The sequence below is a fragment of the Lepisma saccharinum genome, chromosome 10 (genome assembly GCF_977018435.1).
Source record: "Lepisma saccharinum chromosome 10, izLepSacc3.1, whole genome shotgun sequence".
NCBI classification, from domain to species: Eukaryota; Metazoa; Arthropoda; class Insecta; order Zygentoma; family Lepismatidae; genus Lepisma; species Lepisma saccharinum.
The window spans coordinates 90,301,218-90,316,334 of NC_139238.1; the positions used below are offsets into that span (position 1 = coordinate 90,301,218).

General features: G+C 40.3%; 1 protein-coding gene across 2 annotated transcripts in view; it reads left to right on the forward strand.

Moving 5' to 3' along the window:
* Positions 1–15,117, forward strand: part of LOC145994022 (cyclic nucleotide-gated channel alpha-3-like) — a 301,195-nt gene that overhangs the window by 54,097 nt on the left and 231,981 nt on the right. For both annotated transcript variants that reach the window (XM_083130102.1, XM_083130103.1), the window contains exon 2: positions 4,713–5,825. In XM_083130102.1, the coding sequence (XP_082986228.1) occupies positions 4,713–5,825 (1,113 nt within the window). The remainder of the gene's footprint in view (positions 1–4,712; positions 5,826–15,117) is intronic.

A 15,117-nucleotide genomic window follows, 5' to 3' on the forward strand; every position in this document is an offset into this window, starting at 1 on the left:
CTTCTTAAACACGAAGGTTCATGGCTGCAGCAACACAGGCCTTCCATCTTTCCCTATCTTGAGCAAGATCTATATACTCTTTTCCATCCCTACCGATTTCCTTTAGATCCATCTCAACGTTGTCTCTCCATCTTCGTCTTGGCCTTCCTACAGGTCTCTTACCATCAGGTTTCTCAACAAAAATCCTGTAAACTCTTCTTTCCTCTCCCATTCGTGCCACATGGCCTGCCCACCTAAGTCTTCTTGATTTAATTATTCTAATATCTGGACATGAATACAAATTATGTAGTTCTAAATTATGTAACCTTCTCCACTCACCTGTCTCCTCATCCCTTTTAGATCCAAATATTTTCCTAAGGATCTTATTTTCAAATACTCTCAATTTATGTTCCTCTTGCAATGTAAGGGACCAAGTTTCACACCCATAAAATACTACATGCAAAATTTCTGTTTTGTATATTTTAACTTTTAGTTTTTTAGATATTAAACGAGAAGACAAAAGTTTATGAAGAGAGATGTAACATGCATTTCTTGAATTAAGCCTACTTTTTATTTCCTCTTTAATATAATTTTCATTTGTTAATATTACTCCTAAGTATTTGAATTTGGAAACTGTTTCAAATGAGTTGTTATCAATAATTAGATTTTGATTATTACCTAACACTTGGTTTCGGCCTGTAAGCATATATTTAGTTTTCTCTTTGTTAACTTCCAAACCTATATCTTTAGCTGCTTTCAAAAATATTTTAGCATTATTCTTAATTGTATTTATATCATCCCCCAGTAAGTCTACATCATCTGCATATGCTAACAACTGAGTCACACCATTCAATTTTAGTCCTTCGTTAGTTTCTTTTATCTTCCTAACAGCATATTCTAAGGCAAAATTAAAGAGCAATGGAGATAATGCATCTCCTTGTTTTACCTCACCTCCATTAACCCTAGCTTACCTGTGCTGTACGAGAAACTTAGTTACCTGATGGGGAGGGGGGACACACAGGCTCACACTTTTTATTATTAAAATTCAAGAGACCATATTCTTACTGAATCACTGCTTCCTTTGTTGATTATATACATATTAAAAAAAGAAAAAGTAAAGTGCTCCCCTGTGCTTAGCCCCACGCCATGAAGGCGTATAGGGGGTGTGGGGGTAAACTCCCACACTTTCTTGATCCGGTCGTGAGTGGGGGTGATGTGATCTGCATCACGCCCCTGACCGCCTTTAGCCCCCAGGGTCTCCCCCAAGTACTCAAGTCATTCGACGCTGGGTGGGCGCTTCCAACGTTAGAAAAGTTCCCGGATTTGAACCGGCCGGGGATCGAACCCAGTACCTTTAGCATGGTAGTCAGACACGTTACAGATTTTTTTTATATATAAAAGGAAATACTCCCTACACGGAGGTATCCCCCAACATTCACACTTTTTCTCACTTTTCGGCTTGTCAATTCTTACATTTTCTCATTATCTCGACAAAACAAATACGCATGTCTTACCCGGGACTCCAACCCGGAACCCCTGGCGTTGTAACGCGCTATGCTAACCACCGCCACGGAGGTCGACCTGAGCCACCGCGATGCAGTTATTAATTAATTGCTGATCACATCACCCCCACTCACGACCGGATCAAGAAAGTGTGGGGCGTTACCCCCACACCCCCTATACGCCTTCATGGCGTGGAGATATGCACAGGGGAACACTTTACTTTACGAAGATTAACATCATGAATAACAAATAATAACGAATTATTGCATGAGTGTCACAAACATATTTTACCATTCATTAAAACTCACAAAAAACATAATAATTTTTTCATTAATGCTGTTTCGTTTATGCAGGTGCAGTTGTTTATGAATTATAATAATTCCATAAATTACAATCATTAACAACCAATTTTATACTCTGTCACGTTCCCGGTTTGAACTCAGTTGATATACTTACTGTTAATCCATTCCGGAGAACACAAGACGTATCAGTCTACTATGAGGCCTCTTCGGACGTGGGAATAACTTACGGGTATTTTTATGTAGAATATATTAAATCTCGTACAGTTAGAATATCTTAAAACTTCAGTTGATCTTTAAATCACACACTAGCACTCGAAAATAAATTTCTTGTTAAAATTTAAACTGTATTAAGCTTGAAATTATTACTCGAGCACATAAATTTAGACATTCAGTTTAAAAGTCTCTTACATCAGCCATCAGAATCAATAAATTACATCATTCAGATATCTTAAGGTGAGTCAATAATCATTGTAACCGACTACCAAATTGAGTAAAACCAATTATGACGTCATAGATAAACACAAGTATTTCCTTTTATAATAACATATTATACATTGAATTTTATAAATCATGTGGGTGCGTAACAACTCTCGCTTGCATGACTGTCTCGAATGACACGCATTCAAACATGGCGCTTGATAGGCCCACCTAGAACATTTTGCTTAATGTTTACATTAAATTTATGTTTTTGTAAACAAAAGTAATACAGAAATATTGTGAACACCCTAGGGAACAAAGTAATTTATTTTAAATTTTTTATAAAAATTTTCACAGTTGAAAAATAGAAAAAGTAGAGGTGCTGAGCCTGCCACTGGCTAAGCTAGGGTTAAAGTTTGAGGAGGTTGTAATTGGAAAATCGTTGAATGGAACCATTTGCTTTTTTAAAGTGGTAGAAAATCTGTGCTATATGCATATTGCGTTCTACTTTCCCAGTTTACTCAGTCATTTCCTTCAGGTCCATCTTAATATCGTCATTCCATCTTCGTCCTAGCTTTCCTTAAGGTGTTTACCAACAAGGGTCCTATAAACAGGGTGTCTACCAGTCTGAAAAAACTGGAAATCCTGAGAAGGTCAGGGAATTTATTCTCTCTGGAAAAGTCATGGAAATGTCCGGGAAATATACTGGAAAAATCAACATTTTTGTAGCAGTGCACTAAAAGCACACATTTTTAATTTGTTGTGGGCAAACTATGCTACTGAGTATTATCGGTAGTAGCAGTAGGAATTGCATATTAAATTTTAAATACTCTAGAAAAGTGTTTAACTATTTTAATGTAGAAATCTGCTACAGTAAGTGGCTATTGGTATTTACCACTTGTTGCAATTTTCGGGTTGTGTTTGGATGATGTTAAGATTAATACATATATTACTAAATTTTACTATAATAATGCATTGCATATGCTATAGTTGTAATGATTTTTAATTAAAAAAGGAATTATTTGTTTAGCATTAATCAATACGTAAAAGCTCACCCCTGACTAAATAATTGTAGAGTTTCTCTTGTTATTACTTTTAACATTTTAAGTGAATATTCTAAAAGTTTGGTTAAGTGGGATTTTAAGTCTGGAGTTTAGCTAAAATATGTGTTGAGCTTCTTGCACACATATTTAAGTACATGAATGCTCTAATGACTTAGTGTGGCAAATTTTGGTTCTCTGTCTCGAAAACCTAGAAAAGTGAGGGAATTTTATTTTTACAAAAGTATAGACACCCTGTTAAACGTTTCTATTCTTTCCCATTCCCACAGATGTCTTCGTGATTTCAATATTCTAGAATTGTCACCGGAAGAACATGCAGTTGAGTGTTGTTTCATCTCTTTTAGGTCCAAACATTTCTCAAGATCTTTTTTTTAAAAATTTCAATTTGTCCTTTAATTTTATTGTAAAAGAGCCACCTCATATCCATTCAAGACTACATCCAAGGAGCGATATTGCTTTACATGGGAAAGGGCTAACTTTCACGATCACAGACTATAAAGACTAATATAGTCATTATAATTGGTTCAGAGTTTGAGGAAGACCTTGCTATAAGTTTATAGTGTGTTACTTTAGAATGAATTCTACCTTGGTCAGGTTTTTTAGTGTTTTATTAAATGTGGAAACAAGGCTTAAGAGTGAGTGTTATTTGTTTTGGAAGTCTGACATTTTGGTACCAGAACTTTTCGGTGCTAGGTAATTTTGGTGCCATACATTTTAGTGATAGACACTTTTCTCTTTTTCACACCCTTCCACTTCTGCTCCTGATTCGCTTTCAGTGACTGTCCATCCTAAATGTCTTCCTCATCACATATAAAATGGCTTTGTTAGTGAATACCTCTCACGATGGGAAGAAACTAATTCATGATGAATTTTTATGCTTGATAAGGCAAAAAATGATAAAATGTATTGGTCCGCGTCCTCACTGTAAACTTAAACTTGTGAAGGAACAGACTCGTGCATGAGACGTGGCCCATTTAGATGCAATGCACTCTCATTTTTTTTAGAGATTAGTTAGATACTACATACACTAAGCTATCATAAATAATAAAAGAAGGTGCTATATTAGGAAACCTCTATGTTTATTTGTATTACAGAAAGGAAATAATAACGTACGTGAAACGAACCATCCGGAATAATAGAAAGATCCCTGAATGCATAGTGTTTTCTCCCCCCATAGTTTTAATAGGTGGGAGATACGCATAGGATGTCACCTCAGTTTCAGCAAACTCCAAAAACTGCTTTGTTGCGTTTTGCTGGCAATGGTCTTTATTTGACTGTACATTAATTCCCGAATGTCAGTGCACGAGTGTGTTCGTGGTCAGAGGTGCAAAAGAGAAAGGAGAAAGGCATAAAGTGTTGAGCACCAAAAAGTCGTAGACCCATTTGTTTCATTTTGTGTGTGTTCTTGCATGATGACAGCTCACACGCCGCTTTGCTTTGTGTGTTCCAGGGATTATCACAACCCAGTGCCGGATGATCGGCGAGCGCCTCAGCTCCTCCGGCACCCGCATCAACAGCTCCAGCCCCGTGTACATCGGCAAGAGCACCGAGAGCGTCCGAGGGAAGTCGGTCTCGAAGCAGAGCCTGCTGGACATCGTGAGCACCCGCCTGGGAGTGAGCAGCCGCAAGCGCTTCTCCAGGGACTCCCTCTCGGCGGCCTACGTCAACAGGGCCCACGTCGCCTCCGAGCTGGATATCTCGAGGAGGGCCCGCGAGGCTCGACGCCGGGACATTCGGTGGAGGCTCAAGGTGGACAAGTGGGAGACCAGCACCAGCAGCTCGGATCGGAGCGGCTGCAAGTGGTCCTTCGTGTTCGACCCCGCGGGGCGACTCTGCTACTACTGGTCCATGGTGGTGTCCCTCGCCTTCCTCTACAACTTCTGGGTCATCATCTACCGGTTCGCCTTCCAGGAGATCAACGGAGAGTCCATAGTGGTGTGGTTCTGCCTCGATTACTTAGCGGACTTTCTCTACGTCGTGGACATCGCGTTCCACTTCCGAACGGGCTACCTGGAGGACGGCGTGCTGCAGACGGACTCCACGAAGCTCCGCCAGCACTACATGAACTCCACGACGTTCTACATAGACTGCCTCTGTCTCCTCCCGCTCGACTTCCTCTACCTGAGCATCGGGTTCAACTCCATCCTTCGTTCCTTCCGTCTGGTGAAGATCTACCGCTTCTGGGCGTTCATGGACAGGACGGAGCGCCACACCAACTACCCCAACCTCTTCCGCTCCACCAGCCTCATCCACTACCTGCTGGTCATCTTCCACTGGAACGGCTGCCTCTACCACATCATCTACAAGAACAACGGCTTCGGGAGCAAGAACTGGGTGTTCGGGGACAGTGAAAGTGCGGACGTTGTGAAGCAGTACCTGCAGAGCTACTACTGGTGCACTTTGGCTCTCACCACGATAGGGGACCTCCCGCGGCCTAGGAGCAAGGGGGAGTATCTTTTTGTGATTATTCAGCTGTTGTTCGGACTGTTGTTGTTTGCGACTGTGCTGGGCCACGTGGCCAACATTGTGACTAGTGTGAGTGCGGCCAGGAAGGAGTTTCAGGGTGAGTACCTTTGTCTTTTATTATTAACAAAGGCGTGTTTCCTTCAGGTTTTCTGTAAAGCATGTATTAATTTTATATCCACCCAGTTTCCGTCGTAGAAATCTCGACGAGGAGAGTTTTTTGTCTGGAGTCTTGTTTCAGATACCCATGTGCTAGTAGACACTATGATTTTGGCTCGTTCTTCAAAATGGTGGATGTGCACTGTATAGGATTCCGACTGACACATGTCAAATGGTCATAGATAATATATGGCAAGAGGGAAAATAAGCGAAACCGTCTGTAAATACGTCCAAGTATGCTTTTTATTACTTACATATTACAAGCTTATTTTTTTAAAAGCTACACCAGACAGATGGCCTCCATGTACATCAATGCTGTTGCAAGCGTGTCTGGAAGGTCCTCCGTACGTCCTCATCAATAGCAGAAACTTCGTCAATAATAGCTCGTTTTAGTTTTTAATAGTCATGATACGTTTCTTCAAATTTCTTCCCATGTCGCCCAACATTGCACTGTCTTCTGCTGCACTCCCGTCACAGACTTCGTTTGGTAATAACTACGAACACAGGTAACACGTTGTTGCATTTTCCGACTCTTCATTGCAACTGGCTATATGAAATGACGTCCCCTCCTGTGCCGTTCCCCTTCCCGCCAACCACGACCAGCTATCGCGCCGGCGCAGTATTCAAATTTGAAATGTATCAGTCGGCTGCGCGCCACACGTTTGGTTTGGTTTGGTGTTTTAAGTCCACTTTATGCACAGTAAGCCTAATCGGGACTGGACCTACAGTTTAAAGTGGGATCCGAACCACTTGTGCCTCCACCGGGTATCGAACCCGGGACCCCTTGATTACAAGGCAAGCGCGCCACACGTACAAGTACTTTTAGTTTTATACTTTTTTCCAGTCTTTTGAATTTTAGAGAGAGATCGTAGGAAAAGATACCTTGTAGAAAAACAAGTATAGGTCCGGAGATTCTTACGCACAATCATCGTACATATTAAAGCATTCGTCTGTTCCCTAGAGGTGCTTTTTCAAGGGGAAAAAATGTGAAAGTCGCAAGGGCTCAAGTCTGAGCTCAAGGGGATGCCCAACTACTTCGCAACTAAACTGCCTGAACAAACCTACTTAAGTATTTGCCACATGATGACAGGCAGAAGAACGACTCCACTGTCGCTTTTCTGGATGGCTGTTCTCAGGCAACAGGGTGTTACAGCACGCTGCTGCTTTCTGGAGAGACTCCAGTAGTAGCGGGCCATCTTGGTTATAGAAGAATCTCATCATCGTTTGTGAAGTTTCCTGAGGTTTCTTTTGAAAGTACCTATTTTTTGATCGCTCCTTATACATTCAAAATGTTGATACGCAACAACTGACCTGTTAAAAGTATATAGAAGTTTTTAATACGTAATGTTCCTCTCCCTCAATCGAACTTCTCAGATTCTAGCATCGAGGAGTAACGAAAACTTTTGTCAGTTCGTGTTGAGTTTTACATATACATATGTCAAAACGCAGCCTTCAATCACGATCATATTTTAATCTTCCACTATTCAAGAACACAAAACACGCAATCAACAATACGTTTAAATTGGATATGTTTAACACACAGCAAAAAGAATAACCAAGAAACTTAGAATTTGTTGGGTCCATGTTTATGTTTACATCGACGAACATTCTATTTCGCTCTATTTTTCGTAAAGAGTTTTACATAAAGGTTAGTCGTCAACTACAAGCTCTTATAATTGTGTCATACAGTGTACGTCCTTATGCGTACTGCCACGGCTGTTACAATGTACGCTTTCTGGTTCAAGTTTGATTTTGAGTAGAAGATCATAATATAAGGACAAAATATACAGGATGTACATAAAGTCTGGAATCAATTATCAGAGAGGGAGAGGGAGGGAGGATCTTAGTAGACGTGACCCCCGAAGCAGAGCCCATCTGAGAGCAACTCCCTTCATCTGCTGGGGCCACTGTTGTGTTCATCCAGGGGGTCCTATAGTTTATGTAACTTGCAAACCGTTCTTCCATAATGGAGTCAACACACGGACAGAGTTCTGCTTGTCTTCCTCGTAAAGAAGGTGGTTTGAGAACAGAGGAGAATCCTCTGAGGATTCCAAGGTCTCGGAGCCTTCTTTATTTGATCTGCTTTATGACGTCATACCCCGCGGGACGCTGGGAATCAGCGAAGGCGGAGACCCGTAAAGAAGATGACGGAAACGCGACAACAAGTAAACGGCCGTGGAATAAGCTCCCGAGAATGTAGACGTCGCTAGAGTGGTAAGAAACGTTTCCCCAGAAGGGAATTGAAACCCAGCTCAACAAAAATAATCTGACAAAAGTACCAAGGCTCCGTAAGAGCGTGTAAATTACCACGGAAATCGTCGCCAAAACAAACAAAATAACATCATAGGGTGAACGGACGTTCATCAAAAGTTTAGTTATGGTGTTTTATCCTACCTCCGGTTCAAAATATGGCATAGAAACTTACTATGTATGTTTTTCCATTGTTGCACAATGGTGACAATATCGAGAACCCAGCATGATGCAATTTTCCTCATGTTCCCACTGACACTTCTCAACCTCCTTAAAAATACACTTACCCATTGTGCAACTATCAGATGCGGCTAGGAATTGTTGCTAAAGGATTTATCAAAGTACTGATGACATACTGGTGCATTTTTATCAGGGCCACCTGGATTTTGATCCAAAATCGCTGTCTTAGGGCAGTGAACAAAATGGTGTTCATTTCAACCTCGTACATACAACTTTTGACACTCCACACATCCACATGGGCCCCAACTCAAATGCCCAATGCCTGATAACACATGCACGGTGTTATCACCTCTTCCTGATAGTGTTGCCACTTTTAAATTTACAACACACGTAATATATACACACCGACCTGTGGGGCAGGAAATGCAGAACGACATTTTGGCACTCAACTCCCAACTGTTGCACATTGAACCCTCTACTTAAATAGAGGTTCTTCGGCTTCTACTGGAATGCCCCTTCTGTCGACCACTTTACTCCCGTCCGGGATGATCTATGTGTGCTTTCACATAGTCTACGTGAAAGCTGTGAAATACGTGAGTAACATTAACAGTTGCATATAAAGGGAAAGCCATGAATGTCCTCCGTGGACGCCAGGGGTCCCGCAGTGCAGAAATGCGAAGTAAAATAAACCGAATCAATCAATCAATGGATGAATGTTCATTTTTTTTTAAAAAATGTTTTTCCTTAGAAAGTCAACCTGATAGACAGAATACAAAAAATGTGTACGGGTAAGAGAAATGCACAAATGGAAGGTCATGATATCAGCAATATACATTCTGTTGTCAGTATTTCTGCCAGTAGCAACATTGCAAAACAATATGGCTTCCAGTGCCCTGTGCCAACATACAGTGAACTGATTTTTTCACAGCCAGATCGTAGTGTATGTGTGTAAATTCATTATCACAAAGTGATTGGTATTGAAAATACACATATGGAAAAAGGAATTGCTAGTGGAAAAACAGGAGAACATCATGTATAAAAGTAAACATAGTCCTGTAAAGTACGTAGTAACTGTAGGCTCATTCTGTGACAAAAATTAGCAAAAGTGGCAACACTGAAGCTGTTCTTAGGTGCAGAACAATAGTATTGTGTATTTAAAGTTAAGTTTTCATGGCAAACAAAGCTACAACTTTGCAACAGGAACTTCTCATTCTTCATGTTGCCGAAGTGGCGTCAGGGAATCATATGTAGGATGTCACAAAATTCGTAAGATGATGCAGGGTGTGGTAACGATGAGAATAATGAGAATAACCACCTTGAGAATAAGAATATTTTTTTTTGTAATTATGCATCATATGATTGACACGTTGGTGCGTGATGAATCGCAGACAGTGGCGTGCTCAAAGAGGGGTTGATGGAGGTCACAGACCCTTTTGGATTAGTATTCATAAAAAAGAACGTCAAATGCAGGAAAAATGGCAAAATGAGAGTCTACTACTAAAAAGGTATACGCGCCCTCCTTCCATTTCGAAAATACTGCGCGAGCCACTGATTGCAGACAGTGCTTGCCATGGGAAAACTGTACTGGACGTTGTAGCATTATAGCCTTTTCATTATGAGAGAAAGTGTGGGTGAAACAGAAGACTGTTACTAGTTGTCTTGGTGTGCCGGACAGTCAACTCTCTGCATTTACAAAGCACACATCCATAAAAGGAAAACAAAGTACAGCATTTCAAACAGCAAAAGAAAGCTATGATGATAAGACAGAAATTTTGAAGATATGCAGATATACTGCAAAGAAAAAATCCATAATTAGCCCAGGCGAGATACAATCTGCTGACTATGATGGTCGTCCACAGATGACACTCTTCGCAGCGTGTATCAGGACTACTACAGGGATATATCCCCTTGCGGTCATTTCAGATGAAATGTCTCATGACAAGTATTACTGATGCTATTTCTGTGCATCAATATTGTGAAGACAGGAATGCAAGGATTTGTGTTAGATACCTATCAGCTCTTGGCTTTCAACAAACACAGCATGATCCTGATGCCGATGGTGTAATCTAAAGTAAGTTAATATTCCTGGCACAAGGAGGACACATTCCATTCTTATACATAATCATTCCACCATCTTGCTAAAGGAATATCGTGATGCCGCAACACTTTTCAAATTTTGGATACACCAAAATCTGCATCACAATGATAACAATAAAAAAGTATTTGTCTTCCTGGACCCAGAAGATATTTGTTGGGTTGATGCATGTGACATGAACTTTTCTTTTGAGCAGTCAGAGGTGCAGGTGACTGGATGTATTCATTGTGTTCGTCAGCTGCATTCAATGACAGCAGATAAAAGTTGCTTGATTCATCGATTGTGTTCATATTTTTCGCTAATTGCGAAGATAGGATAAGTCATGGTATGACGAAACTGATGAAGGAATACCCAAAGAAACACCAATGACCAGGCCGGGATTCGAACCTAGGACACTGGCTTCGTGGCATGTTGTGCTAACCACTCCACCCCAGAGGTCGGCTGTAGGTAATGGATAGCATTGGTAATCATGCATATAAGATAATGATATATATATATATATCCTGTCATTGTTGCTACATGTCATTATACTATTGTTGATCCGAAGATGATCCCGTGACATTTTCATTATTAATGTTACTCTCTACTGCCTTGCACATCTCATGTTTCCTTGACGTACATAGGTAACTATACACCACAATATTCATGACCTGTTTCTTATACTTTTACATACTTAGAAACTATCAATCATTAGGTATATGCTGACAGTCCCAAACTGATTCCGTCACAAATGGAATAGCCCTCCATTCAAAACAGTCTTGAGAAAAAGTTTGAGAAAACTTAAATTGGAGATAAATTTTATTTTTGGCAACGTGAATATTCCTTTTCTATGTGCATAATGGGTTATTGTCGTTTTCTCTGCCTTGTTGTTGAACAGACCTTCTTCATGTATCATTGTAGGAGCATTGTTAGAAAGTCAACGAATGTTTTCATTGCAAGAATTACATAGGTAACTATACACCACAATATTCATGACCTGTTTCTTATACTTTTACATACTTAGAAACTATCAATCATTAGGTATATGCTGACAGTCCCAAACTGATTCCGTCACAAATGGAATAGTCCTCCATTCAAAACAGTCTTGAGAAAAAGTTTTGAGAAAACTTAAATTGGAGATAAATTTTATTTTTGGCAACGTGAATATTCCTTTTCTATGTGCATAATGGGTTATTGTCGTTTTCTCTGCCTTGTTGTTGAACAGACCTTCTTCATGTATCATTGTAGGAGCATTGTTAGAAAGTCAACGAATGTTTTCATTGCAAGAATTACCTTTTCATACAGTAAACATTGCTAATAATTTGTAAAAATTCAAAATTAATATATCTGTGGTAACATATATGACTTCCATCGTTCTCCCTAGCTTCAATTTGTTCGAAAGACTAAATTCGAGTTACTTCGCGATTTGTGTAACGTGTTTAACAATTCGTTTTATCCAACAGCTACTTTCAAGCAACAATTGTCGTTTTTCATTGTTATTACAATTGCGAAAGCTTATAGAATATGCTGAAGTTAGAGAGATGCATGTCTGAATCCTTGGTAGGTTGCGGAACAAATGTCTGAAAGCAAAGCTCTCAATGGCGACGTAAATTCAGTTTGGCTCGGATCGTAAGCGAGTTTCCGCGGTGATGCGAGAGGAGGTGGTTCTCGGGGGGTTTTCTTTGGAGGAGAGAGTGGAGACACTCCGAGGCAGGAAGGCGGATCCATTAAGAGAAGAAAGTAGGTTGGAAGGCTTGGGAGAATGCGAGAGGGTGTCCCGAATACGCGGGGACACTGATTGACAGCCGGAACTCTTCGGTCCTGCGGTTCCTAGAAAATTTTCTAATGGGTTGGGACAGACACCCTCGAATGGAGCGTTCTTGCAGTTTGGGACGTTGACGGGGATTCCCGTTTCGCGGTTTCAGTCTTTGAAAAGAGATGCTGATTTCAAAATACAGGGTAACCACGAAGTCTGGTTTCATTGCAGTAATATTCAATGATTGAGAGAACAGGTCCTGTGTAATTGGCAGCACGGTCGCATGACATCCACCGAGTTCGATAACCAGTGGAGACACGTAGTGGTTCGGATCCCACTTTAAACTGTACGTCCAGTCCCGATTAGCCTGTCTGTGCACAAAGTTGAATTAAAACAAAAAAAGTTTTAAGAAACATGGACTTTGTCATGGGGGAATTTTGAAATCTGAGTTGTATGGTGTGGAAATAGAATAGCATAGTCTTTTTAATTTCTGCTTAGCAAGGTGCAGCCTAGGGCATCTCTAGCACCTAACTCAGATCAACATATTACAAAATATATTGCATGTGAAAAAGCATTAAACAAAGTGGTTTGGAATGCAAGCATACACACTAATTCACACACAAACACACATGATTCAAAAACGTATCTAAAAGTCAATAAAAGAAATGTGTACACAATATGCATTATTCGTGGTGTCAGGCAGGTGTATGAATACTAATAAGAATGTGTAAGTTGGATACCCGGTGGAGGCCCATAGTTTTTCGGATCCCACATTAAACTGTAGGTCCAGTCCTGATTAGTTTTACAGCGCATAAAGTTGATTTACAACTCAACTCGGACTATAGCACACACACCAATACCTGCGCGTCACGCTTTCGTAACGCCGCCTATGTGTAAGACATGGAAATGAACTCTTGAAATCAGCAGAGAGAGGACAAATATTGATTGATTTGGTTTCTTTCACTTCGCACTTCTGCCACTTTTGGCTAATCGCGAAGATGAGGATGAGTGATGATATGATGAAATTCAGGAAGGGACGCTCAGGCCGGGATTCGAACCAGGGTTGTTAAAGGTCCAGGAACCCGTAAATTCTAATGGGTTCTATGGGGTTCCGCAACAGGACCGGAACCTTTTTTCTCGCAGAAGTTAAATTCGGTCCAAGTTGTGTATTGTTTCATTTCAATACGGAACTTGGACTGGATTTAAATTGGTCCGGAAAAAAATCCTGGACCGTATTTAAATTGATCCGGACAGAAATGAAATACTTTACAGATAAAAAGGTTCATTACGGTCCAGAACCCATTTACACTTGCTGATTTTCTCTCCTGGACCGGAATTGAATTTATTTAAATTTCCTGGATCTCTAACAACCCTGATAGAGAGGCCAAAGACTACACAACTGAATCTTCCATGTTGTTTCGTATCTCCCATCCGTTTCCGCTCGTGCACCCAGCGGTGGTTGTGCACTGCTGCAAGTCTTTGGAGCGAAGATTCCTCCTCTTGTCGAGCGCTAATAAGTGACGCTGCAGTCACCCGCGGAGATTAATGCGTCGCTCAGACTTTGAACCCGCGTCTCCTGGCTGAGTTATCGCCTCGTGACATTCCCTGACAGCAAAGATGAACGGCACCCATTAACCCCTCGCATGTCGACGGCTGCTTCTGGGACCCGTTGCCATCTAACAGGGAGAGGAAGGGGGACACGTGACACAGTTTTCAATCGAAAATTATATCAGTTGCAAGTGATATATGTTGTTCAAAGTTATTTGTCCGGTCAGGAAAAACTACCGTTGTTATGGAATCATTAAGGCAGATTTCAAACTAAAATGTCATGCGACACGTGTCACTTGACAACGAAACTTTATAAATAAATGCAACATTTCGTACCGAAGCGACACGACAACCCGCACGGACTCGGCCATTTTCCAAATAGAATGCGTGTATCATTTCTCTGCCTGCTGGTCGCCCATGCGTAGCGAATGCTTTCTTATAGACTGGAGGGATCTATGGCGCTTATCACTTTCGTGTGAAACTCCCGCGTCGCTTGTTTCTGCGGTCTGAGAGCTATATCATGGCCTGAAATTCCTTCCCTGTGAATTATTTAAATTCAGACACAATACACAACAAGCAGATATGAATGGAAAATCTCACTTGCAATATATCAAGACTCTCTCGAGTTGAGAGAGTGATTTTTTTACGTAGTGTAGAGAGAGAGAGAGAGAGAGAGAGAGAGAAAGAGAGAGAGAGAGAAAGAGAGAGAGAGAGAGAGATTGACTTACTTTGTCTTGTTTTCTTTCTTTCTTTTTTTCAGAAAGTAATATTGTAATGAAAATTATATTATGATATTAAAGAGGAAATGAAAAGTAGAGACTTAATTCAGAAAATGCGTGTTACTTTACTCTTCATAAACTTTAATCTTATTTATTTATTTTTTTATTGAACTCAACAGGTATATACCTAATTACAGAGCCCATATAAAGGATGCATAGTGAATACAGGTACATATATTTTTGTAATATAGAAATATAAATATGTATACAAATATAAAAATAAGCTTAAGCCATTGTGTTAATAGTGGCTTTACTGAGGTCCCTTACGTTCATAGAAAAGATGTCAATGGTCTTATTCTTGATGAGCAATTTATTGTAACTGGTGCACATTCTCCATAATGGAGATTTCTTTTTAATTTCCGATCTAGCCTTCTTTATAGGAAAAACTTCATTCTTGAGTCTAGTTTTCGAAGACGGGATTCGAAAATTAATCTGGCAGAGTAGATGTTCAGCATATATTTCGTGATCTAACAACTTCCACAAGAATACTATTTCGTGTAACGTTCTTCTGTGACACAGCTTTGTAAACCGACATATATTAGGTCGTCGTAGTGTTCAAATGTGGAATAAACTTTCTGAAATTTGTATTTTAAAAATCTAAGAAATCTTCATTGGACTCTTTCAATTGCTTCACTGTACTTTGCTG